Raw genomic sequence first — 27,474 nt, 5'->3', positions numbered from 1 at the left:
CTTAGCCAACCAAGGATGAATCAACTGGGCATGAACCAATCAGGCATGAACCAATCAAGCTTACCAGACAGGAATCAACCAGGGATGAGCCAGCCAGGCATGAGCTTATTTGGTATGAACCAACTAAACATAAACCAACCAAATACAACCTTAACTGACATGAACCAACCAGGAATGAGCCGGCCAGGCGAGAGCCAAATAGGCAGGAGCCAACAAGGTACATGTCTATCTGACACAAACCAATCAGACACAAGGCAACTAGGTATGAGTCAACCAGCCATGTGGCAACCAGGCACGAGAAAACCACACTCGAGCTTATTCAGTACAAGTCAACTAAGCATGAGGCAATCAGGCCCAAGCCAGCCTTGCACAAGTCAACCAGGGCTGAGGCAACCAGGCCTGAGGCAACCAGGCCTGAGCCAATTCAGTATGGGTCAATCAGTCATAAGGCAACCAGGCTGGAGCCAATCAGGCACAAGTCAAGCAGGAACAAGCCAATCAGGGACAAGCCAAGCAGACAGAAACCAACCAAGTCCAAGCCAACCAGGCAGAAGCCAATCAGGCATGAGGCAGCCAAGCCTCATGAAATCTTTCCGAGTAAGACCTGCAGAGGCACATGACTGCCCAGAAATCCTGCGCCTAATTAAAGTAAGCATCTTTCTCCTTATTCTGTGGAGTTTCATAGCTTTAGTTTAGGGCCGAGAGTAAGGAAGGCATAGGTTGGGTTTGAATCCTAGCTTGGCTAATTATGACCCATGTACACAACATTTAACTTCTCTAGGCTTCAATTTTCACATATAAAATCATGATCATAGTACTATCTATATTGAAAGAATTATTGTAATGGCATAAAACAAATTTCTTGACTTAGAATAGTGAGCGCAGAAGTGGGAGAGATGGATTCATGGAAATTTCAGGGACCTAATGGTGTACCTCCTGGGGAAATTTTAACTTTATTTTTATTTATTTATTTTTGGAAATTTTAACTTTAAAAGAGGATCTTAGAGAAGAGGGATGCTTCACTAAAATGAATGACCTTTTAGTGATAGAATTTCAGGTATTTATGGATAAGATTTTAGGGTAGGGAGTGTTGTTGCTTTTAAGACCACACCTATTGGGGATCCCTGGGTGGCACAGCGGTTTAGCGCCTGCCTTTGGCCCAGGGCGCGATCCTGGAGACCCGGGATCGAGTCCCACGTCGGGCTCCCGGTGCATGGAGCCTGCTTCTCCCTCTGCCTGTGTCTCTGCCTCTCTCTCTGTGTGTGACTATCATGAATAAATAAATATTAAAAAAAAAAGACCACACCTATGTGTAGAAGCTAATGGTACAGAAAACAGCATTCATCCAGAACAAATCTTCCATACAATTTCAGAGAGTTCTTTGACTTCTGAGTCCCATACACAGCCTCCAGGAGTTCAAGTTGGGTTAAAAATACCTGATTTAAAAGTTCATTTTAGGGATCCCTGGGTGGCGCAGCGGTTTGGCGCCTGCCTTTGGCCCGGGGCGCGATCCTGGAGACCCGGGATCGAATCCCACATCAGGCTCCCGGTGCATGGAGCCTGCTTCTCCCTCTGCCTATGTCTCTGCATCTCTCTCTCTCTCTCTCTGTAACTATCATAAATCAAAAAAAAAAAAAATTAAAAGTTCATTTTAATGGCCTTCCTGGAAATCATCCCAGTATAGTAAAGAGGACAAACTAATAGCCATGGTTACTGTGTTGAAGTTCTGTGGCACTCGAAGCAATTGTTTATGTGATGCACAACCTAAACAATTCCGTATAAAAGTAGCAGCCTAGATTTTTAATGGAGTAAATATGAGACTGGTATAAGGTGCAGGTTATAGATAAGAGAGCCTTATAAAAAGAGTTTTGCCATGAAAATGTTTCCATTTCTAATTTATGTTCCCTTTGATCAAAGAATGTATTTTCACAGCCAAAATAAAACACCAAACGTTTTCTAGTGAAATCTATCTGTTGAAATGATGCTAGGTCCTATTACAGATCTGTAAGAAGTGGGTTATTTATCCTTCTATGTCTTCCATTCTATTCTATCCTCACAAGTTCTCATATCATCTCTTTAACTGGCATTAATCTGCATGATTAGATCATCAATCAAAATATACAACACAACTACATTTTAGTCATTCCAGAAGCACATTTTTCCATGTAGAAAAAAATAAATTTTTTTGTAGCTTAGTATGTGAAACCGAATTGGCAATTAATAAATTTATTATTGAATGGCAGTGAATATCTCTATCCAGAAAACTTATCTTCTTTATCTTTCAAAACATCACCAAAGGAAAAATAGATCACTGGACCCTCCCACTTCAATGAACCTGTATCTGTGGAGTTCCTGACCACATTTACTTTTAAATTTGCCCCATGTACCTGAATATATAACAGAAGTTTCTTGGGAATAATTTTAATGAGTATTCACAGAAAAATAATAGAAAAACTAAATTACTTATTCTTATAAGACATTACATTACTTATTCATAGACAATGAATGTAATAATTAATTAGCTTTCAGTTTTATGTTCTAATAATCTGGAAGTGGGCAATGCTTTTCCAAGCATGAGATCCAAACCATGTATTAATTTGAATGTGCAAAAAAATGATAGAGTCAAAAGTCACCTTGATAAAGTGGTGAAATGGGAAATGCACCTCACAGGCAAACATGACAGACTTTTCTGTAAAGTCTACTAGCTTTATTGTATATTGACTTTGTGACATCTACCTTGACTATTCAGGAACACTTTTAACTTTTCTTTCACAGTTCTGGTTGTATTCAAGACTAGTTACCTGGACAACCGATTTTCATGAGTGAGTTATCGGCATAGTTCATCTCTCTACATACATTCTTTTATTGCATGTGCTACTTCAGATTTTAAGTTTCTAGATGACTGGAGTTAATTCTCATTTTTATTAATACTGACTGGGACATCTTATATTAATAAATGCTCAATAAAAACTTCATGATTATTGTCCTAAGAATTTGTTATTAAACCTTAAACTGAAAGTTTTCTCTACTTTGATAGGAATTGGCTTCCTGTGAAAACATGCTAGATTCAGTGAAGTTAACAGTAACAGGTAAGATGTTTTATAGTATTTTCAGAGCTAAAAAAGAAACATGACATAATGTATACAGACATATTTCTTGTATTTAGGTATGTGGAAGCTGCTGCCCTTGGTACACAAAGATGATGCCATTAATAGTATTTACATGTGCAGGACATTAGTTTGATAGCTTTGTCAGTGATCCTCTATTTTATATTTCCCCATTTTAAAAGTATGGAATTCATATTTAAGAGCTTTTACATCTTTATGAGGGCAATAGACTTCAACTAATTGTTAAAAGATAGAATGAGAAGTGGAACTGTTCAGAGAAAGTAAATTTAATACCCAATATGTTGGTAGTAGCTTGATAGGATGAAATGGATAAACACAAAATGGTAAACTATTTTTAAGATATTTACTCCATTTTGATAGCCAGCAATATTAAAACCATAGGCTAGTATTTTATGATTAATTAGAACTTTTCAGCCAGGAAATATGAACACCAAATGAGATGATTAAAGCAGATAGAATCACACTCTTGGAATTCCAAATGAATTTGAAGATCAGCTTTACCGTATCTGTGAAAAGGGATAGGGACTGGAATTCTGATAGGGATTGCATTAATTTTTTAGATCACTTTGAGTAGTACTGACATGTTAACAATGTTGTCTTATGTATGAATACATGAGATCTTTCTATTTATTTAGGTCCTTTTCTTTCAGCAATATTTTTGTAGTTTTCAGCATGCAACTATCTCACCTCCTTGGTTATATTTATTTCTAGTTGTTTACTTTAGGGGCCACTGTAAATGGAGTTGCTTTCTTAGTTTACGTTTTTTTATTTTTTTTTAATTTTTTTATTGGAGTTCAATGTGCCAACATATAGCATATCACCCAGTGCTCATCCCGTCACTTAGTTTACTTTTTAGTTTGTTCTTTGATGAATAGAAACAAAACTGACTTTTGTTTGTTGATCTTACAGTCTGCAAATTTGCTGAATTCCTTTATTGTATATATTAACTTTCTTTTGGATTCTTTGGGATTTTTTTATCAGTAGGATTGTGTCATCTGCAGAGATCATTTTACCTCTTCCTTTCTAATTTAGATAGCTTTTATTTTTTTGCTTTCTAATAGTTCTGGCTGTAACTTCCAGTAAAATGTTGAATAGCAGTAGTAAAAGTGGGCATCCAGCCTTATTAATCTTAGGGGAGATGCCTTAAGCCATTCACCATTGAATATGAAGTTAACTGTTCTTTATATTTTATGTACCTTTATTATGTTGAGGAATTTTCCTGTATTCCTAGTTTTCTGAGGGCTTTTGTCATGAAAGTGTATTGTCAAATACCTTTTCTGCATCAATTGAGATGTTCATGTGCTTTTGTCCTTTTGCTCTGTTAATATGATGTATTATATTGATTGATTTTCTTATGATGAAACATCCTTTCATTCCTAGGATAAATCACACTTGGTCATGGGTCATGGTGAATGATTCTTGTACTATGCTGTGAGTTTAGTTTGCTTAGTTTGTTGACGATCTTTGCATCTACATTAATGAGTGGTAATGGTCTATAATTTTGTTTTCTTCTGATGTATTTTTTATTTTTTGATTTATTTTTTATTGGTGCTCAATTTGCCAACATACAGAATAACACCCAGTGCTAATCCCATCAAGTGCCCCCCTCAGTGCCCATCACCCAGTCACCACCATCCCCCGCCCACCTCCCTATCTACTACCCCTAGTTGCTTTCCCAGATTTAGGAGTCTCATGTTCTGTCTCCCTTTCTGATATTTCCCCTCATTTATTCTCCTTTCACCTTTATTCGCTTTCACTATTTTTTATATTATCGAAATAAATGAGACCATATAATGTTGGTCCTTCTCCGATTGACTTATTTCACTCAGCAAAATACCCTCCAGTTCCATCCATGTCGAAGCAAATGGTGAGTATTTGTCATATCTAATGGCTGAGTAATATTCCATTGTATACATATACCACATCTTCTTTACCCATTCATCTTTCAATGGACCCCGAGGCTCCTTCCAAAGTTTGGCTATTGTGGACATTGCTGCTATAAACATCGGGGTGCAGGTGTTGCGGCGTTTCACTGCATCTGTATTTTTGGAGTAAATCCCCAGCAGTGCAATTTCTGGGTGGTAGGGCAGATCTATTTTTAACTCTTTCAGGAAAAGACACACAGTGTTCCAGAGTGTCTGCACCAGTTAACATCCCCACCAACAGTGCAAGAGGGTTCCCCTTTCTCCACATACTCTCCAACATTTGTGGTTTCCTGCCTTGTTAATTTTCCCCATTCTCACTGGTGTGAGGTGGTATCTCATTGTGGTTTTGATTTGTATTTCCCTGATGGCCAATGATGCGGAGCATTTTCTCATGGGCTTGTTGGCCATGTCTATGTCTTCCTCTGTGAGATCTCTGTTCATGTCTTTTGCCCATATCATGATTGGATTTGTTGGTTTGTTTCTTTGCTGTTGAGTTTAAAAAGTTCTTTATAGATCTTGGATACTAGCCCTTGATCTGATATGTCATTTGCAAATATCTTCTCGCATTCTGTAGGTTGTCTTTTAGTTTTGTTGACTGTTTGCTTTGCTGTGCAGAAGCTTCTTATCTTGATGAAGTCCCAATAGTTCATTTTTGCTTTTGTTTCTCTTGCTTTCATAGATGTATCTTGCAAGAAGTTACGGTGGCCGAGTTCAAAAAGGGTGTTGCCTGTGTTCTATTCTAGGATTTTGATGGATTTATGTCTCCCATTTAGATTTTTCATCCATTTTGAGTTTATCTTTGTGTATGGTGTAAACGAATGGTCTAGTTTCATTCTTCTGCATGTGGATGTCCAATTTTCTCAGCACCATTTACTGAAGAGACTGTCTTTTTTCCAGTGGATAGTCTTTCCTGCTTTGTCAAATATTAGTTGACCATAAAGTTGAGAGTCCACTTCTGGATTCTCTATACTGTTCTATTGATCAATGTGTCTGTTTTTGTGCCAGTAACATACGGTCTTGATGACCACAGCTTTGTAGTACAACCTGAAATCCGGCATTGTGATGCCCCCAGCTATGGTTTTCTTTTTTAATATTCCCCTGGCTATTTGGGGTATTTTCTGATTCCACACAAATCTTAAGATAATTTGTTCAACCCTCTCAAGAAAGTCCATAGTATTTTATTAGGGAATGCATTAATTGTGTAAATTGCCCTGGGTAACATTGACATTTACACAATATTAATCCTTCCAATCCATGAGCATGGAATATTTTTCCATCTCTTTGTGTCTTCCTCAGTTTCTTTCAGAAGTGTTCTCTCGTTTTTAGGGTATAGATCCTTTACCTCTTTGATTAGGTTTATTCCTAGGTATCTTATGCTTTTGGATGCAATTGTCAATGGGACTGACTCCTTAAGTTCTCTTTCTTCAGTGTAATTTTAGTGTATAGAAATACCACTGATATCTGGGCATAGATTTTGTATCCTGCCACACTGCCGAATTGCTGTATGAGTTCTAGCAATCTTGGCATGGAGTCTTTTGGGTTCTCTATGTACAGTATCATGTCATCTGTGAAGAGGAAGAGTTTGACTTCTTCTTTGCCAATTTAATGTCTTTTTGTTGTCTGATTGCTGAGGCTAGGACTTCTAGTACTATGTTGAATAGCAGTGGTGAAAGTGGACATCCCTGTCTTGTCCCTGATCTTACAGGAAAGGCTCCCAGTGTTTCCCCATTGAGAAGGATATTTGCTGTGGCTTTTCGTAGATGGCTTTTTTTAAAATTTTTATTTATTTATGATAGTCACAGAAAGAGAGAGAGAGAGAGAGAGAGAGAGAGAGAGAGAGGCAGAGACATAGGCAGAGGGAGAAGCAGGCTCCATGCACCGGGAGCCAGATGTGGGATTCGATCCCGTGTCTCCAGGATCGCGCCCTGGGCCAAAGGCAGGCGCCAAACCGCTGCGCCACCCAGGGATCCCTCGTAGATGGCTTTTAAGAGGCTGAGGAATATTCCCTCTATCCCTACACTGTGAAGAGTTTTGATCAGGAATTAATGCTGTATTTTGTCAAATGCTTTCTCTGCATCTATTGAGAGGATCATAGGGTTCTTGTTTTTTTCTCTTGCTGGTATGATCAATCACATTGATTGTTTTACAAGCATTGAACCAGCCTTGCATTCCGGGGATAAATCCCACTTGGTCATGGTGAATAATCTTCTTAATGTATTGTTGTCTCCTATTGGCTAATATCTTGTTGAGAATTTTTGCGTCCATGTTCGTCAGGGATATTGGTCTATAATTCTCCTTTTTGGTGGGGTCTTCACCTGGTTTTGGAATTAAGGTGATGCTGGCCTCATAGAATGAGTCTGGAAGTATTCCATCTCTTTCTATCTTTCTGAACAGCTTTAGTAGAATAGTTACAGTTTCTTCTTTAAACGTTTGATCGAATTCCCCTGGGAAGTAATTTGGCCCTGGACTTTTGTGTCTTGGGAAGTTTTTGATGACTGCTTCAATATCTTCCCTGGTTATTGGCCTGTTCAGGTTTTCTATTTCTTCTTGCTCCAGTTTTGGTATTTTGTGTTTTTCCAGAAATGCGTCCATTTCTTCTAGATTGCCTAATTTATTGGCGTAGAGCTGTTCATAATATGTTTTTAATATCATTTGTATTTCCTTGGTGTTGGTAGTGATCTCTCCTTTCTCATTCATGATTTTATTAATTTGAGTCTTTCCTCTCTTCTTTTTAATAAGACTGGCTAATGGCTTTTCTATCTTAAAATACTTTCAAAGAACCAACTCCTGGTTTTGTTTATCTGTTCCACAGTTCTTCTGGTCTCGGTTTCATTGAGTTCTGCTCGAACATTCATTAACACTCTACTTCTGCTGGGTGTAGGACCTATTTGATGTTTTCTCTCCAGCTCCTTTATGTGTAAGGTAAGCTTTTGTATTTGAGTTCTTTCCAGTTTTTGAATGGATGCTTGTATTGCAATGTATTTCCCCCTCAGGACTGCTTCTGCTGCATCCCAAAGATTTTGAATGGTTCTATCTTCGTTCTCATTAGTCCATGAATCTTTTTAATTCTTCTCTAATTTCCTGGTTGACCCTTTCATATTTTAGCAAGATGGTCCTTAACCTCCATGTGCTTGAAATCCTTCCAAACTTCTTCTTTTCATTTAGTTCTAATTTCAAAGCATTATGGTCTGAAAATATGCAGGGGACGATCCCAATCTTTTGGCATCGGTTCAGACCTGATTTGTGACCCAGTATGTGGTCCATTCTGGAGAAAGTTCCATGTGCACTTGAGAAGAATGTGTATTCAGTTGAGTTTGGATGTAAAGTTCTGTAGATATCTGTGAAATCCATCTGCTCCAGTGTATCATTTAAAGTTCTCGTTTCTTTGGAGATGTTGTGCTTAGAAGACCTGTCGATTTTAGAAAGCGCTAGATTGAAGTCACCGAGTATAAATGTATTATTATCTATGTCTTAACTTTGGTTATTAATTGATTGATAGGCTTGGCAGCTCCCACATTCGGGGCATATATATTGATGATTATTCGGTCCTCTTGTTGGATAGATCCTTTAAGTATGATATAGTGTCCCTCTTCATCTCTCACTAGAGTCTTCGGGATAAACTTTAGTTTATCTGATATAAGGATGGCTACCCCTGTTTTCTTTTGAGGACCATTTGAATGGTACATGATTCTCCAACCTTTTATTTTCAGGCTGTAGGTGTCCTTATGTCTAAAATGAGTCTCTTGTAGACAGCAAATAGATGGGTCCTGCTTTTTTATCCAGCCTGAAACCCTGCACCTTTTGATCGGGTCATGAAGGCCATTCCCATTCAGAGTTACTATTGAAAGATATGAGTTTAGTGTCATCATGATACCTATTCAGTCCCTGTTTTTGTGGATTTTTTCCTTGGACTTCCTCTTTCTTTTACAGAGTCCCCCTTAATATTTCTTGGAGAAATGGTTTGGTGGTCCCATTTCTTTCGGTTTCTGCCTATCTTGGAAGCTCTTTATCTCTCCTTCTATTCTGAATGAGGGCCTGCTGGATAAAGTATTCTTGACTGCAGGTTCTTCTCTTTTAGGACCCTGAAATATCCTGCCAGCCCTTTCTGGCCTGCCAGGTCTCTGCAGAGAAGTCTGCTGTTAATCTAATATTTCTCCCCATAAAGTTTAGGGATATCTTGTCTCTTGCTGCTTTAAGGATCTTCTCTTTATCTTTGGAATTTGCAAGCGTAACTATTAAATGTCGAGGTGTTGAACAGTTTTTATTGATTTTAGGAGGGGATCTCTCTATCTCCTGGATCTGAATGCCTGTTTCCCTTCCCAGATTAGGAAAGTTTTCATCTATGATTTGTTCAAATACATATTCTGGACCTCTTTCCCTTTCAGCGCCCTTGGGAACCTCAATTAAACGTAGATTTTTCTTCCTGAGGCTGTCACTTATTTCCCTTAATCTATCCTCATGACCTTTTCATTGTTTGTCTCTTTTTTCCTCAGTTTCCCTCTTTGCCATCAACTTGTCTTCTATGTCACTCACTCGTTTTTCTACCTTGTTAACCCTCGTCGTTAGGACCTCTCGTTTGGATTGCATCTCATTTAATTGATTTTTATTTTCTGCCTGATTAGATCTAAATTCTGCAGTCATGAAGTCTCTTGAGTCCTTTATTCTTTTTTCTAGAGCCACCAGTAGCTTTATAATAGTGCTTCTGAATTGGCTTTCTGACATTGAATTGTAATCCAAATTTTGTAACTCTGTGGGAGAGAGGACTGTTTCTGATTCTTTCTTTTGAGGTGAGTTTCTCCTTCTAGTCATTATGCTCAGTGAAGAGTGGCCAAAAACAAGTTGTATTGGGAAAAGGAGAAAAAGAGAGAAGAGAAAGAAGAGTAGAAAAAGAAAAACAAAGAAGAAAGAAAAAAAGGAGAAGAGAAAAAAAAGGGGTGGAAGCAAACAGAACACAAAAAAGAAGGAGGAGTATCCTCTGTTTCTATATACTGTAAATCCCTCGACTTACCCTGGAACTTTCCTGCTGGGTGAATAATTTGTTTTTCCCCTGTCCGTCTAGCTGGTCCTGGGGGAGGGGCCTGCTGTGCTGATTCTCATGTGTCTGCACTTGGGGGAGCTGCTCAGCCCCCTGCCTGGTGCAAGGCTCAGTGAAAGTTGTTTAACCTGTTTACCCTGTGAGGCCACTGTGAAGCTCAGTGGGGGTTGTTTATCCTGTGAGGTTCCAGGAGGAACAACCACAGTGGTGGCGGCCAGCTCTCCAGCCTTGTAGTCAGCTCCCACAGTAACTATGGAGTTGTCAGTCTGCAGGGGCCTGTATGCTCCAGCGTGCGGGCCGCTGATCTGCACAGCTTGGGGCAGCCTGAGTTTCCTTGCTGTTCTGTGCCCTCCCGTCTTCTGCCTGTCCCAGGGGTGATTGCCGGATCTTGGGCTGTGTCCCCCGGCACCCTGGGTTCCGGGGCCTGTGCTATTGGAATCACGCTCCGTGCCTCGCAGCTCCTTCTGCGCGGAGCCTCTGCTGGAGCCGCCTCCGAGCTGCTCCTGGTTCCAGCCCGGCGTGAGCTGCAGCCATTTAGCGAGCTAGGCCGCGGGGTGTGGCGTGCTCTCCCTGGGGCACACGTGCTCTGTTAGTGCCCCTGGGAGCCTGAGGGCATCCCCGCCCTCCTGGGATCCTGTCGGAGTTCCCTGGGAGTGCCTTTCCTAAGCCTTTCCTACCGGCAAGATTGGTGAAGCTCCTGCTTCTCCAGGACGGGGCTTTCCTGTCCTGGGGGCACTTGCCAGGGCCTTAGCCCCACTCCTCGTGGGCCCCTCCCCCTTGGATGCCTTTTATTTCTTTTTTCCCCCATCTTCCTACCTTGAAAGAAGCGCAAACTCTTCTCACTGCAGCATTCCAGCTGTTCTCTCTTTAAATTTCAAGACGTATTCTTAGGTTTTCAGGATGATTTGAAAGTTATCTAGGTAATTTGGTGGGGACAGGTGACTTGGGGAACCCTACTCTTCTGCCATCTTGCCCCGCCTCTTCTTGTGATGTATTTTTTAATATTTTTTTATTTATTTAAGAGAGAGACCAGAGAGAGAACAAGTTGGGGGGAGGGGCAGAGGGAGAGGGAAAAGCAGACTCCTCTGCTGAGTGTGGAGTCCAGTGGGGCTCTATCCCAGGACCCTGAGAACATGACCTGAGCCGAAGGCAGATGCTTAACTGAGCCACCCAGGGTCACCTCTTGTGATGTGTTTACTTGTCTTTGCTATCAAAGTAATAGTGACTTCATAGAATAAGTTAGGACGTTTCTTCCTCTTCAAAAGTTTTGGAAGAGTTTAAGGATTGTGTTAATTCTTCTTTAAATGTTTGATAGAACTCACCAGAGAAATCATCTCATGGTTCCTAACTTTTCTTTGTTGAGAAATATTTTGATTACTGATTCAAACTCTTGTTACAGGTCTGCTCATATTTTTTCTTTAATCAGTTTAGGTCATTTGTAATTTTAAAGGAATTTGTTCATTTCTTCTATGTTATCTAATTTCTTGGTGTAAAGTTCATAATATTTAGTTATAAACCTTTTCATCTCTGTAATGTTAGTAGTAGTGTTGTTTTATTTCTTTTTTTAAAAGATTTTATTTTTTTATTCATGAGAGACACAGAGAGGCAGAGACACAGGCAGAGGGAGAAGCAGGCTCCATGCAGGGAGCCTGACGTGGGACTTGATCCTAGGGTCTCCAGGATCACACTCTGGCCTGAAGGTGGCGCTAAACCACTGAGCCATCTGGGCTGCCCTGTTATTTTATTTTTGACTTTAATTACTTGCATCTTCTTTCTTGTCAGTCTAGTTGTCAATTTATTGATATTTTCAAAAATCCAACTTTTGGTATTACTGATTTTTCTCTATTGTAATTTTTCACCCTTTATTTTGTTTATCTCTGCTCTAAACTTTATTATTACCTCTCTTCTATTAGCTTTGGGCTTAGTTTGCTCCTTTTTTCTAGTTTCTTAAGGTATAAGGTTAGGTTATTGCTTGAGATCTTTTTAAATGTAGGCATTTATAGGTGTAAGTTTCCAAGCACTGTTTTCACTACACTCCATAAGTTTCATATGTTGTATTTTCACTTTCATTCATCTCTGTTTTCTAATTTCCCTTGTAATTTCTTCTTTGACCTAGTGGTTAAGAGTGCATTAATTTCTACAATACATGATATTCCTAGTTTCCTTCTGCTGTTGATTTCTAGTTTCATTCCACTATGATTAGAAAAGATACTTATATGATTTCACTCTTTCAAATTTTATTGACTTGTTTTTTGGCCTAAGATATGGTCTATCCTAGAGAAAGTTCCATGTGCATTTGAGAAAAATGTGCATTGTGTTGCTGTTTGGTGTAATATACTGTGTATTTTAGGTCCATTTGATTATATTGTTCAAATAATCTAGTAAGTTATTTATCTTCTGTCTGGTTGTTAAATATATTACTGAAATTGAAGATTTGACATTTCCAACTCTTATTGTAGAGCTATTTTTCTATCTTCAACTCTGTCAGTATTTGCTTCATATATTTTGGTGCTCTGAGATTGGTTCATAAATGTTTATAAATGTTTATCTTCTTGGTGAATTGATCCTTTTATTATCAAATAACCTCATTATTTGTCTCTTTTAACAGTTCTAACTTAAAAGTTTATTGTGTCTGATATGGTACACCCACCTCAGCTCTCTTTTGGCTATTATTTGGATGAAACATCATTTTTCCATTATTTCACTATCAACTTTTCGGTGTGTCTATGTGTGTTTAAATCTAAAGTGAGTCTCCTATAGACAGTATATAGTTGGATCATATTTTTTAATCCATTCTGCTCATCTTTGTCTTTTGATTAGATTGCTTAATCCATTTACATTTAATTACTGAGGAGGGACTTCTGCCATTTTGCTGTTTTCTATATGCCATAGCCTTTTTGTACATTTCCTCCATTGCTACCTTCTTTTGTGTTTTGTTGATTTTTGTATTGAAATATTTTTATTCCCTTCTCATTTCCTTATGTGTAAATTTTATAGATATTTTATTTGTGGCTATGGAGATTACTTTTAACATTCTAAAGTTATAATAATCTAATTTGAATTTATATCAGCTTAATTCCAATAGCATACAAAATTCTTTTGTACATCTCCATTTCCCTTCTTTTATATTATTGATGTTAGAGATTACATCTTTGTATACTGTGTACCCAATAACATACATTAATAATCAATTTTATGCATTTGTCTTTAAATCATGTAGGAAATAAAAAGCAGAGTTATAAATGAAATTAAAATGACTCTAGTCCTTATAAGTGTTCATGTATTTACCTTTAACTAGGTACCTTTACTTTTATCTTTTATTTCTTTATGTGGTTTTGAGTTACTATCTAGTTTTCTTTCATGTCAATCTGAAGGACTTCTAGCATTTTATACAGGGCAGGGTCTAATTATAATGAAATCCCTCAGGTTTTGTTTTTGGTGGTGATCTGGAGATGTCTCAATTTCTCCCTCATTTGTGAAGGGCACTTTTGGTAGAGATAGAATTCTCAGTTGATAGGTTCCCCCCAGCACTTTGAATAGATCAACCCACTGCCTTCGGGTGTCCAGGGTTTCTGATGAAAAATCAGATGATAATCCTAATGATGATCCACTGTATGTGACAAGATCCTTCTCTCTTACTGCTTTCAAGATTCTTTTTTGTCTTTTAGCAGTTTGATTATGTGTCTTGGTGGTGTTCTTTTTCAATTTATACTACTTGGGAGTTTGTTGAGCTTGGATTTGTAGATTCATTAATTGATTCCAATTTGGGAAGTTTTCAGCCACCATTTCTTCAAATATTCTTTTTTCCTGTCTCTTATCCTTTTGAAATTCTGCCTTATAATGTGTATATTGGCCCACTTGATAGAGTTCAATAAAGCCCCTAAGCCGTTTACTTTTCCTCTTGTTTTTATTTCAGTTCCTGACTTGGTAATTTCAATTGTCCTAATATTCAAATTCACTGATTTTTTTTCTTCTGTTAGCTCAGTTTTGATTTTGAACCTCTACAGTGCATTTGCCACTTCAATTATTATGCTTATCACCTTCAGAATTTTTTGGTGGGGCTTCTTTTTTATAATTTGTATTTTGTTACTGAGATTCTTATTTTGTTCATACATTTGGTCCCTGTTTTTGTGCATGTCTTTCCTTTAGCTCTCTTATCATCTTTAAGACAGTTGTTTTAGTCTTGGTTTAGTACATGTGGCCTTCCTTAGGTATATTTTCTATTGACTTACTTCATTCTTTTGAATGGGGCATAGTTTCCGATTTTTTTATATGCCTTGTGACTTGTTGAAAAGTGGACATTTTAATCTTTTGTTTAAAGATTTTATTTATTTATTCATGAGAGAGAGATAGAGAGATAGAGACAGAGACACAGGCAGAGGGAGAAGCAGGCCCCATGCAGGAGGAAGTCTGACGTGGGACTCGATCTCAGGACTCCAGGATCAGGCCCTGGGCTGAAGGCGGCGCTAAACCGCTGAGCTACCGGGGCTGCCCTCGACATTTTAATCTTAAAATATGTTAACTCTGGAAATAAAATTCTCCCCCTTCCCCAGGGATGGCTGTTGTTTTTTTCTTTTTATCGTTATGGGGTGTCTGTGTCAGAGATCAGCATAAGTTACATGTTTAAGGTGTTCTAAGGCCTTTTCTAAGTCTGTATCTTTTCCTAGTTATACATGGTAGCTTTCTAAATTCTCTATATATGTGGTTGGTTTTAAATGTCAAAACAAATATGGTTCTTTTTACATCTGGAAGCTGCTTTTATTGGTGAAGGTTGGAAAAATTGTGGCTAACTTCTAAGCTCTCACCTCAGCATTCAGAGTAACAATCCATGATCAGAACACAGAACTCCAGTATTTGGAGGATAAGTTCCCGAATGCCTATCCTGGCTCCAGAAAGACACTCAGCAATTCATGTTATTGACCGTACAGCTGCTGCCATGAGGCAAAGGGGCAGGGGAGACTTGTAAGCCACTATGGGCTGATAGCTGAATTTAACTGCAATTTACCAGCCGAGCTGTACTCTAGAAGTTCCAAGTGTTCAAAAAACTCTAGAGTTCCAAAATATTCACTGCCAGTACAGTTGTACAGGTGAAAAGATGAATTCCTAGTGCTGCCTACTTTACCACCTTCCTTTTCTTTACTATAACCTTTCTTTTTTTACTATAAACTTTCTAATATTTCTAATACATTATTTATGAATTTATATTTCAGATTTACTCAGGGATGGCTTTGGGGACAATCCCCTTTTCTACTGCCTGATTGCAGAAGTACACAGTCAACAAAAACCATTAGGTAAAATAAATCTGCTTCTTCCAATTTAATCTGTAGTATACTTTCTCTATCCTGAAAATGAACAGTTTGATAGTATAGACTTACTATTAAATAGAATAGGAGAGTATAAGTACATAAATTCATTTTTTAAGAAAGAAAATGTGTGGTATATACTTGTATATGCATAGGAAAAAATTTGGAAGAATATACATTGTTAAAAGATGGCTTATCTTTTTAGGATTGTGTTATATGGGACTTAAACCTACATTATATATTTTCATATTGTTTGACATTTTGTCCAGTAAGCTTTTATTACTTTAATACTTAAAGAAAACTCTAAGATATTCAATTTTAGAGGAAAGACCACTCAATGATTCAAAGCCTTAGCCTCATTGTACCCTCTCTTCCCTCTTCTAGGCAAAGTGACTGTTGGATTTGCCATGTACTACTTTACATACGACCCCTGGATTGGCAAGTTACTTTACCTAGAGGATTTTTATGTCATACAAGCTTACCGAGGTCAAGCTACACTTAAATTATTACTTATAGTTTAAAAATTAAAATGGCATATTTTAAGGATAGGGCTTCAGTATAAATATGGTATTTCAGTTAGTTAATATAACTCACTTCTATTTCATGACCCTGATCATTATCCTAGTTATCCTTGCATATGGTAAAAACTCAACCACAGATTTGGAAAGGACTTTCCATTAGTTCCTATAAAGGCCTGAATAAGCCAAATTATCACAGCTATCCTTTTTTAAAAGATTTTATTTATCTATTCATGAGAGACACAGAGAGAGGCAGGCAGAGACATAGGCAGAGGGAGAAGCAGGCTCCATGCAGGGAGCCCGATGTGGGACTCGATCCCGGGACTATGGGATCACGCCCTGAGCCGAAGGCAGATGCTCAACCACTGAGCCACCCAGGTGTCCCAGCTATCCTTTTTTTAAAAAGGATTTTATTTATTTGAGAGAGTGAGAGCACACAAGCAGGGGAATGGGCAGAGGAAGAGGGAAAACCAGGCTCCCCACTGAGGAGGGAGCCCAACACAGGGCTCAATCCCAGGACCGTGGGACCATGACCTGAGCCATAGGCAGAAGCCCAATCTACTGATTCACCCAGGTGCCCTGTAGCTATCCTTTTATCTTTAAAAGAAATGCATTTATGTTTTAGGCTGTTTTGTCTGAAAGTGAGTAAGAAATATATTATGATAGTGACAGTGACTCATTTCTGCTTCATCAATCTTTAAATCCAAAATCTCTTCTATTACCTTTGGAACCATATTACAATTAGGAGGAAGATATTAAAAATATTAATGAGTTGAGTTATAACACAAGCTCTTAATATATAACAGCCAGATACATGTGTTTTTTAAAGATTTTATTTATTTTTTCATGAGAGACACAGAAAGGCAGAGACAGTCAGAGAGAGAAGAAGGCTCTGTGCAGGGCACCCAATGTGGGACTCAATCCCAGGACACCAGAATCACACACTGAGCGGAAGGCAGAGGCTCAACCACTGAGCCACCCAGGCTTCCTGATATAGGGTTTATATTTTACTTAAGATTAAAGCAAATAAATTTGTTAAGTGGATTTTTTAAACATGGTTCATTTTCCATTATATATTTTAAAAGGTCTAGGTATTGGAGCTGAAATGCTGAAGAGATTAAGTCAGGTATGTATTATATTTAGTAAAGATATTCTATATGTTATCATTATCTTCATTAAATATTTAAGAGTGTAAATTAGATAATTTATCCCACCTTCTGAACATAACCTCAAAATATTTTCTTTATTCCAATTAAAATAGATCTTCAAATCAGATATTCATATGGATTATATTTAAATTATATATATATATATATATTTATTTTCTAATTAAGATTTTATTTTGGAATGTTCTCTGGTTAAATTTTCAGATATATTCAAGTGACATCCGTGAACAAAACCAGTCTGGTACATTATGAAAAACCTTATAAAGAACCACATCTAACACATATTAAGTCAGGCAGAAATCCTTCATCTGGTATTGTTAAGGGGGGAACCCCAACTTTTCCTTTAAGCCTTAGATTCTAACTCATTAAATAATTTCAATAAAATCTAGAGAATGTTGGGTGCCTCCGTGGCTCAGCTGGTTAAGCATCTGCCTTCAGCTGGGTCACGATCCCCCTTTCATCGGGCTCCCTGCTTTCCCTCTCCCTCTGCCCCTCCTCCCACTAGTACCCAGGCTTGCTCTCACATGGATAAATAAAATCTTTAAAAAAAATAAAAGCTTTAAAAATACAGAGGACACCTGGGACTAAAATTTTTTTTCCCATTATCCCATTTTGCAGGTTATTTTTGTACATCTTGGCTTTTTCATGTATTTGATAGTATCATGCTCGTATTTTTAGTCCAGGTCTGGTATTTAAGTATAGTTAAAATTTAGATATTTTTTTTTGCTGTTTTACATGGCTAGTCAGTCTCCGTTTTATACCTGTATAAAATCTGGTTTTCTTCCCTTGTCTGTTGAACTCCGTCTTTCTCAAGTGATTTCAGAGTCACAGAGTTGTCAATTTCAGCCTCCCTGTTTATCTTACCCACTGAATTTACCATTTCTAAACTTAATGAAATTGGTATAATCTATCATGAGTAGTACGGAGAGGAACAGTAACCCTAGACGTTTGGTTCCTTTCATATTTAAATTATATTTAATCAAAAATTGATTTCTACATTGTCCACAACCATACTATACACCACTTTGCTATAAACAGAGACAAGCAAGAGGGATATTAGAAGGCAATATTACCCATAAAATAGGTCCATGGTATGAATATAAGAATAGCATAAAAATCACTTCTGGTAAGTAGGGAGGAGTTGGAGCCTCCTAAGTTCATTTTGTCACAGGGACACAACTAGAAAACAACCATATCTGTGGACCAACCCAGAAAATGACCCCAAACTCTAGCAGAACAGACATTCCAGTTAATCAAGGAGAGGATGCCACATCAATAAGAGTAGGAGAGGGACACCTGGGTGGCTCAGTGGTTGAGCCCCTGCCTTTGGCTCAGGGTGTGATCCTGGCATCCAGGATCTAGTCCCATATCAGGCTCCCTCCCTCTGCCTATGTCTCTGCCCTCTCTCTCTGTATCTCTCATGAATAAATAAATAAATCTTTAAAAAAAAGGGTAGGAGAGGCATAGAGAAGGTCAATAACCAAATTCCTGGGGAGACTAATCACAAAAGGGAAGGACGCCTCAAGCACATAGAAGGAAGAGGCTCAGACTCCACCCCAGGCAGCCCAGGCATGGGGGATCTGCATTGGAGACAAGTACCCATAACATTTGGCTTTGAAAACCAAGGAGGTTAACTTCCTAAGTTTTTATAACCACCTAGGCTTAACTACAGGAACTTTTTTTTTAATTGGAGTTCGATTTGCCAACATATAGTATAACACCCAGTGCTTATCCCATCAAGTGCCCCCCTCAGTGCCCATCATCCAGTCACCCCATCCCCCTGCCCACCTCCCCTTCCACTACCCCTTGTTCATTTCCCAGAGTTAGGAGTCTCTGATGTTTTGTCATCCTCTCTAATTTCCCCCACTCATTTTCTCTCCTTTCCCCTATAATCCAGGAACTTTAAAAATCAGTGGGTTTAGCACTGAGAGTGAGAGGGCAGTAAGAAATGGAGTCCCCATCCTTAAAGAGACAGTATAACAAACAATCCTGCCAAGATACAGCATAGAAGCAGCAGTATGAAAAATACCTAGGATATCCAAGATTTATTTACAAATCTCAGAATATGTGCTGGAAGAGCAGGGATCTTTAGGTCACTACTTTAAGAATAAAAGAGCTGGTGGTAGCCATTTCTCTCTTCCCCGACTCCCTACCTCACAGCCTATATAGCTGGATACTTGTGGGAAACAGGGGGTATGCTGCACCTACCTTGTTAATACTGTGCATCCCACCCCACATTCTCCTTTGGATTCCTTCCATCCAATCCACCCCACTCGGCAAGAGTCCCTCCAAAATAGCTCCTGTCATGTCTTATTCAAGCAGCTCTGGCAGTGACTTGCACCAGTACAAAATGACTCCTGCCCTGAGGAAAGGGAAAGATAATCACACATATCAGTTTGACTGTAGCCCTAGCATCCAAACCTTATAACTAGCAGTGCAGAGAGAGTGCCCTGATCAGCAGGGGGTCTGCAGGACCAGTAGATGGACTGGGGCAGGCATCTGATATGATAACTGGTTCCATCCACCAACAAAAAACTCTCAGAGGAAGCATGGTGAGAGATTCCTGCAGTTTGGGGTCACTGCAACCATGGCACATTGGGGGCAGGCATTTGGTTTTCCAGCCCTGTCTAATAGGAAAAGCCTCTCAAGGTCCAAGGCAGGAAGAGCACCCTGCAGGTTGGTGCTACCACAATGCTTACGAGCAAACTGGTAATAGCATCTGATTTGTTTGCAGCCTCTGCCTACCAACATAAGCCTCTTAGGAGACAACACAAGAAAAGCACTCTGCAGTCTGGTATGGCTTCTGCCCTAGCAAACTGGGCTTAAGACAGACATTTGACCTGATTGTTGACAATGCCCAACTATAAGCCTACAGCCACAAAATGGCCCCTTAACAGCATAGGACCAATTATGGCCCACAATAATCAAAGCAGGTCACTGCAGCCAACTGGACTTAAAGCAAATGAGGCTTGGCCACAATAGTAGGGCACACAAAAACCACATAGAAGATACTGATGAAGCACCTGGTTCTGGTGAACAGGGGGCACAGTGCTACAGGGCACCATAGGACCTCTTTTTTGTAAGGCCACTACATTCAAGACAGTATAGAGACATAACTGATTTCCCTAAGACATATAAACAAACAAAGTTAGACAAAATAAGAGGAATATATCTCAAATGAAAGACCAGTACAAAACCACAGCAAAAGAGCTAAATTAAATGGATATAAGCAAGATACCTGATAATATATTTAAACTAATGGTCATAGAGATACTGGACTTGAGAAAAGTGGAAAATCTCAGGGAAACTTTCCACAAAGAAATAGAAAACAAAAAAGAACCAATGAGATGAATAATTCAATAATTGAAATGAAAAATAGACTATAGGGAATCAATAGATTAGAGGAGACAGAAGAACAGATCAGTGAGCTAAAAGAATAATGGAAAGCAATAAAGCTGAACAGGAAAAAGAAAAAAATAATTAAAAATGAGAATATGTTTAGGGAACTCAGTGATGTTATCAAATCTAATAAAATTCACATTACACAGATCTCAAAAAGAGAAAAGAGAAGGAGACAAAACATTTATTTGAACAAATAATAGTTGAAAACTTCCCTAATCTGGGGAAGGAAATAGATATTCAGATCCAGGAGGCACAGAGTCCCCAAGAAAATCAACCCAAGGAGATTCATACCAATGCATATAATTATTAAAGTAGCAAAATAGTAGTGATAGAGAATTTTAAAAGTAGTAAGAGAAAAGTTATATACAAGGGAAATCCCATAAGGCTGTCAGCTGATTTTTTAGCAGAAACTTTGCAGGCCAGGAAGAAGTGGCATGGTATGTTCAGAGAGATGAAAGGAAAAAACCTGCAACCAAGAATACTCATTTCATGGCTATCCAGCAAGGCTATCATTCAGAATAGAAGTAGAGAGAGAGTTTCCCAAACAAAAAAGAAAGCAGTTCATCATGACTAAACCGTCCTTAGAAGAAACATTAAAGGGTATTCTTTGGGAAGAAAACATGATAATCAGGAGTTAAGAAATTATGAAAGGAAAGAAACTCCACAGTTAAATGCAAACAAAATAAAAGCCATAGATAAATCATTTATAGAACTACTATGGAGGTTAAAATGCAAAAGGAGTAAGACCAAGTGTATCTATAAATATAAAAGGATCCACAAAATGAAAGGACATGAAGTAGGGCATATTATACATAAAATGTGGGAGGCTTAATTGATCATCAAATTAATATAAACTGCTATGATATATGTATGTTATTAGAAACCACAAATCATTCATCTGTCGATGGACATCAGGCACTTGACGGGATAAACACTGGGAGTTATATGCTGGCAAATCGAACTTCAATAAAAGAAAATATATAGAAATCAAAAAGAAACCACAAATCAAAAATATCTAATAGATATACAAAAAATTAAGAGAAAGGAACACAAACATCACTATAGAAAGCTATCAAAGACAAGGAAAGAGCAAGAGAAAAAATAGAGAACTACAAAAATACATATAAAACAAGTAACAAATAGCAATAAGTACATACCTATCAATAATTACTTTGAATGTAAATGAACTAAATGCTCTGGTCAAAAGACACAGAGTCACTGAATGGATATAGAACATAAAGACTCCTAACTCTGGGAAACGAACTAGGGGTGGTGGAAGGGGAGGAGGGCAGGGGGTGGGGGTGAATGGGTGACAGGCACTGAGGGGGGCACTTGACGGGATGAGCACTAGGTGTTATTCTGTATGTTGGCAAATTGAACACCAATAAAAAATAAATTTAGTATAAAAATAATAAAAAAAATTTAAAAAAAGAGAGAGAAAAAAAAGAAGCAAACCCCATTGATAAGCCGCCTACAGGAGCCTCCCTTCAGAACTAAAGGTACATGCAAATGGAAAGTGACAGGGTGGAAAGATATTTACCGTGCAAATGGAAGTGAAAAGAAAGCTGGGGTACCAATACTTAGACAAAATAAACATTAAAACAAAAACTAACAGGAGACAAAGAAGAACATTACATGATTACAAAAGGAACAATCCAACAAGAGGATATAATCATTGTAAATATGCATCCAATATAGGAGCACCTACATACATAAAGCAACTATTAACAGACATAAAGGAAAGAATTGACATTAATACAATGATAGTAGGGGACTATAACCCTCAGTTACATCAATGGATACATCACCCAGAGAGAAAATCAAGGAAACCATAGCTTTGAATGAAACACTGGAACAGATGGATCTAAAAGATATACTCAGAGCAATCCATCCCCGAATAGTGTAATACACATTATTTTCAAGTGTATATGGAATGTTCTCCAGAACAGATCACAGGTTAGGCCACAAAACAAGTCTCCATAAACTTAAAACGATTGAAATCTATCATGAATCTTTCTGACCACAATGATATGAAAACAGAAATCAAACACAAGAAAAGAATCTGGAATGAATACAAGTACACGGAGGCTAAATAACATGCTATTAAACAATGAATGGGTCAACCAAGAAATCAAAGGGGAAATAAAAGGAATACATAGAGACAAATGAAAATGAAAACATAATGATCCAAAATCTTTGGGATCCAGCAAAGCTGCTTTAAGAAAGATTATGGCAATATAGATCTACCTGATAAACTAAGAAAAAGCTCAAATAAAGAACCTAACGTTACACATAAAAGATATACAGAAAGAACAAAGGCCAAAGCCAGTAGAAAGAAGGGAATAATAAAGATTATAGCAGGAATCAATGAAATAGAGATTAGAAAAGAAAAAAAAAACTATAGAGCAGATCAATGAAGCCAGGAGCTAGTTATTTGAAAAGATCAACAAAATTGATAAACCTTTATCCAGATTGATCAAAAATAGGAGAGGACTCAAAATCAGAAATGAAGAAGAAATAACTCAAAAATACTAAGGATTATAAGAGAATATTATGAAAAATTTTATAGCAACGAATTGGACAACCTCGAAGAAATGGATAAATTCCTAAAAATATATGACCTTCCAAAACTGAATCCTGAAGACAAAGAAAATTTGAATAGACTGATTGCTTGCAGTAAATTTGAATCAGCAATCAAAAACCTCCAAACAAAAGTTAGGACCAGATGGCATCACAGGTGAATTTTACCAGACATTTAAAGACGATTTAACATCTTTTATTCTCAAACTATTTCAAAAAATGGAAGGAAAGCTTCCAAATTCATTCTACAAAGATAGCACTACCATGATTTCAAAACCAGATAAAGACACTACAAAACAAGAAAACTAAAAGCAGTTATCTCTGATGAACATAGATGTAAAAATCATCACAAAATATTAGCAAACCAAATCCAACTATTCACTTAAAAATTATTTCCTATGATCAAATGGGATTTATTCCATGGATGCAAGGGTGGTTTAATATTCACAAAACAATGTGATACATCACATCAACAAGAGAAAGGATAAAAAAAACCGTTTGATCATCTCAATAGTTGCAGCAAAAACATTTAACAAAGTACGACATCCATTCATGACAAAAACTGTGCAGAGTAGGTCTAGAGGAAACATACCTCAACACAATAAATGCCATATAGAAAAATCCAACAATTAACAGCATACTAAATGGTGAAAAACAGAGCTTTTCCCCTACAATCAGGAACAAGATGAGACTGTCCACTCTTACCACTGTTATTCAACATCATACTGCAAGTCCTAGCACTGCAATCAGACAAGAAAAAGAAATAAAAGGCATCTGACTGGTAAAGAAGAAGCAAATGACAGGATACTGTACGTAGAAAACCATAAAGAAAGACTTTAGCAAAAAACTACTAGAACTGTTAAATGAATTCAGTAAAGTCACAGGATACAATATATGAAAATCTGTTGCATTTTAATACACTAATAAAGAAGTAAAAAGAGAAATTAAGAAGACAACTGCATTGATAATTGGACTAAAAACTGTAAGATATCTAGAAATAAACTTAATCAAGGAGGTGAGTAATCTGTGCTCTAAAAACTATAAACCAGGGATCCCTGGGTGGCGCAGCAGTTTAGTGCCTGCCTTTGGCCCAGGGCGTGATCCTGGAGACCCAGGATCGAATCCCACGTCGGGCTCCTGGTACATGGAGCCTGCTTCTCCCTCTGCCTATGTCTCTGCTTCTCTCTCTCTCTGTGTGTGACTATCATAAATAAATAAAAATAAAAAAAAAAAAACAAAAAAAACTATAAACCAATGATAAAAGAAACTGAAGATGATACAAACAAATAGAAAGGGATTCCATGCTCATGGAGTGGAAGAACCATATTCTTAAAATGTCCATACTTTCCAAAGCAATCTACAACTTTAATGCAATCCTCATCAAACTACCAACTAATTTTTCACAGAACTAGAGTAAATGATCCTAAAATATGTATGGAATCACAAAAGACACTGAATACCCAAAGAAATCTCTAAAATGAACAAAACTGGAGGTAACACAATCCCAAATTTGAAGATATATTACAAAATAATGAAAAGAGTCTAGTACTGGCACAAAAATAGACACATAGATCTATGTGGTCACTTTATGGTCACTTAATCTATGGTCACTTAATCTATGACAAAGAAGGCAAAGAATATGCAATGGGAAAGACAGTATCTTCAACGAATGGTGTTGGAAAACAGGACAGCTAAGTACATCATGAAACTTGACCACTTTCTTACATCATACACAGAAATAAACTCAAAATGAATTGAAGATCTAAATGAGAGACCCAAAACCATAAAATTCCTAGAAGAAAACATAAGCAGTAATTTCTTTGACATCAGCCATAGAAACATTTTTTTTATGTTTCTGAGATGAGAAACATTTTCTCATCTGGCAAAGGAAACAAAAAAAAAATTATACTACTGAGACTATAGCAAAATAAAATCCTTTTAGATAGGAAAGGAAACTATCAGCAAAACAAAAAGGATACCTACTGAATGGGGGAAGATATTTGCAAATGATAGCTCTAATACCAGGTTCATACCTAAAATAATGTAAGAGCTTATACAACCCAGTACAAAAAAGAAAAAAAAATCTATTAAAAAGCAGTCAGAGGATCTGAATAGACATTTTTCCAAAGAATACAGATGGCCAACAGACACATGAAAAGATGCTCAACATCATTCATCATTAGGAAAATGCAAATTAAAACTAGGATGACCTCTCACTTTATATCTGTCAGACTGGCTAAAATAAAAAATATAAGAAATACCAAGTGTTGGCAAGAATATGGAAAAAAAAGGAACCCTCCCTCGTTTACTGTTGTTGAGAATGCAAAGTAGTGCAGCCACTGTGGAAAACAGTATAGGGATTTAAAAATTTAAAAACAGAATTACCATATGATACAGTAATTCCACTACTGAGTATTTACCTAAGGAAGTTGAAAATACTAATTCAAAGAGATATATGCACCCCTATGTCTACTGTAGCATTATTTATAATAGCCAAGCTATGGAAGCAACCCATGTGTTCAACAGATGAATGGATAAGAAGATGTGGTATGTATATTTACATATATATACACATACACACAATGGAATATTACTGAGACATAAAAATAATGATATGTTTCCATTTGCAACAACATGGATGTACCCAGAGGGTATAATTCTAAGTGAAATTAAGCCAGAGAAAGACAAATACTTTGTATTTGTCCAAATTCCATTCATATGTGGAATTTAAGAGATAAAATTAATGAACAAAGAAAAAAAGTCAAACAGAACAACACTCTTAAATACAGAGAACAAACTGGTGGTTGCCAGAGGGGAGGTGGGTGGGTGGGGATGGGTGAAATAGATAAAGGGAATTAAGAGTGGATTTAACTTGATGAGCATGAGAAATATATAGAACCTCTGAATCATTATACTGTACACCTGAAACTAATATAACACTGTATGTTAATCATACTTGAATTAAAAAAAGCATAGTATAAAAATAAGATCCTTTTGTAATTTGGAGATGCATATGAAATTTTAGGAACTTTTTCTATAGAATAAAGGAAAAAACTGTATTGGATTTCTAGAAAAACCAATTAGTAGACTTTGCAAATCATTTCTGTACTTTTCAAAGAAAGTTTCTTATAGTTTTAGAGAAGTCCAAGAGTTAACTATTATATTATTATTTGGAAGTATACATAGTGCCTTGCATGTAGACCTTTAATAAAATAAATGTATTAATGAAGACTATGCTTTCAAGTAAAAGTAATCTCTATTTGTTTTTAAACAGATAGCCATCAGAAGCCAGTGTAACTGCATGCACTTTCTTGTTGTCATTTGGAACCAAGCTTCTATTGACTACTACACTCGTCGAGGAGCTTTAGACCTTTCGTCTGAGGAGGGCTGGCATCTGTTCAGATTTAACAGAGAAGAACTCATGGATATGGCAAAGGAAGGCTGAAAGAGGATTCATCTCAATTTGTCCCAACATATGCTCCAACATTTGAATGTCACCTGAGTCCAACAGCAGTTTGACTTTGAGTGTTGTACAATACAGCAAGTGATCAAACTCTGGTTTGAGCAGATCTTTTACTTTGAAACAGATTTGGCAGATACAATCAACTTGCCTTTTTCCAAACTAATTACTAATAACTAGTAGCATAGCTGATGATCCAAAAGAGTAGATAAACCAAGAATCACTTTATAGTTGGTGTTAGTATATTTTTTACCTACCGTATCTCACTAAATTTAAAATGTTTATATTTTCACATCTTAACAGCTAAAATTGGAATAAGTATAATGATCAAGTGGTCTCACTTTTTTCTTAGAGGTAAATAATGTATCTTAGATTTGATGAAATATGGATTCATTTGATTATAAACAGATCTGAGGTACAAAAAATTCATTTAAAATACTGAAGCTAAATTTTGAGAAGCTTACTTATGAAAACTAGTAAGTGAACTATTTCCCTATCTTGAGTAGCTCAGGTACCACTGCCTCCTTAACATCATCTCAGAACTGCATTTTATCTCTGAGCATTTACAGCTCTTTGGTTGTATATATCTTAGGGAAGATACTACATATAAAACTATATATGCATATATTTCTTTCCTCTCTGGTAGAAATATAAGCCCTATGATAGAATTATAATTCCTTTTATATCCTGTGTTGCAACTAGCATAGAACATGTGAGTTCTTACTGTGTACCAGGTATTTCATGAGCATAAAAGCTACACAAAAATGATTCAGTCATACCCACAAGGAGTCTTGTCTGTGAAAATTACTTAACTAGTTTTAGTTTTATAATTAATTGGATGGGTTGTCACAGCTATAAACACCAAGTGTAAGGGAATGTAGAATAGAGAACATTTAAATCCTACCTTGGAGGACTGAGAAAGGTGACACTGTAATTGGGTTTGAAGGATGAATAGGA

General features: G+C 37.3%; 1 protein-coding gene across 1 annotated transcript; it reads left to right on the top strand.

Annotated features, from left to right (window-relative positions):
* Positions 1 to 26,502, top strand: SATL1 (spermidine/spermine N1-acetyl transferase like 1). The gene is made up of 6 exons (XM_055338052.1): positions 1 to 648; positions 3,038 to 3,089; positions 15,299 to 15,379; positions 15,776 to 15,877; positions 16,995 to 17,035; positions 26,332 to 26,502. The coding sequence occupies exons 1-6, from the start codon at positions 16 to 18 to the stop codon at positions 26,500 to 26,502; spliced, it is 1,080 nt and encodes a 359-aa protein (XP_055194027.1). The 5' UTR covers positions 1 to 15.
* Positions 26,503 to 27,474: the final 972 nt, after the last annotated feature.

This window comes from Nyctereutes procyonoides, unplaced genomic scaffold (assembly GCF_905146905.1).
Source record: "Nyctereutes procyonoides isolate TBG_1078 unplaced genomic scaffold, NYPRO_anot_genome, whole genome shotgun sequence".
NCBI lineage: Eukaryota > Metazoa > Chordata > Mammalia > Carnivora > Canidae > Nyctereutes > Nyctereutes procyonoides.
The sequence above is the reverse complement of the archived record's forward strand: the minus strand, read 5'-3'. Positions and strand labels throughout refer to the sequence as shown.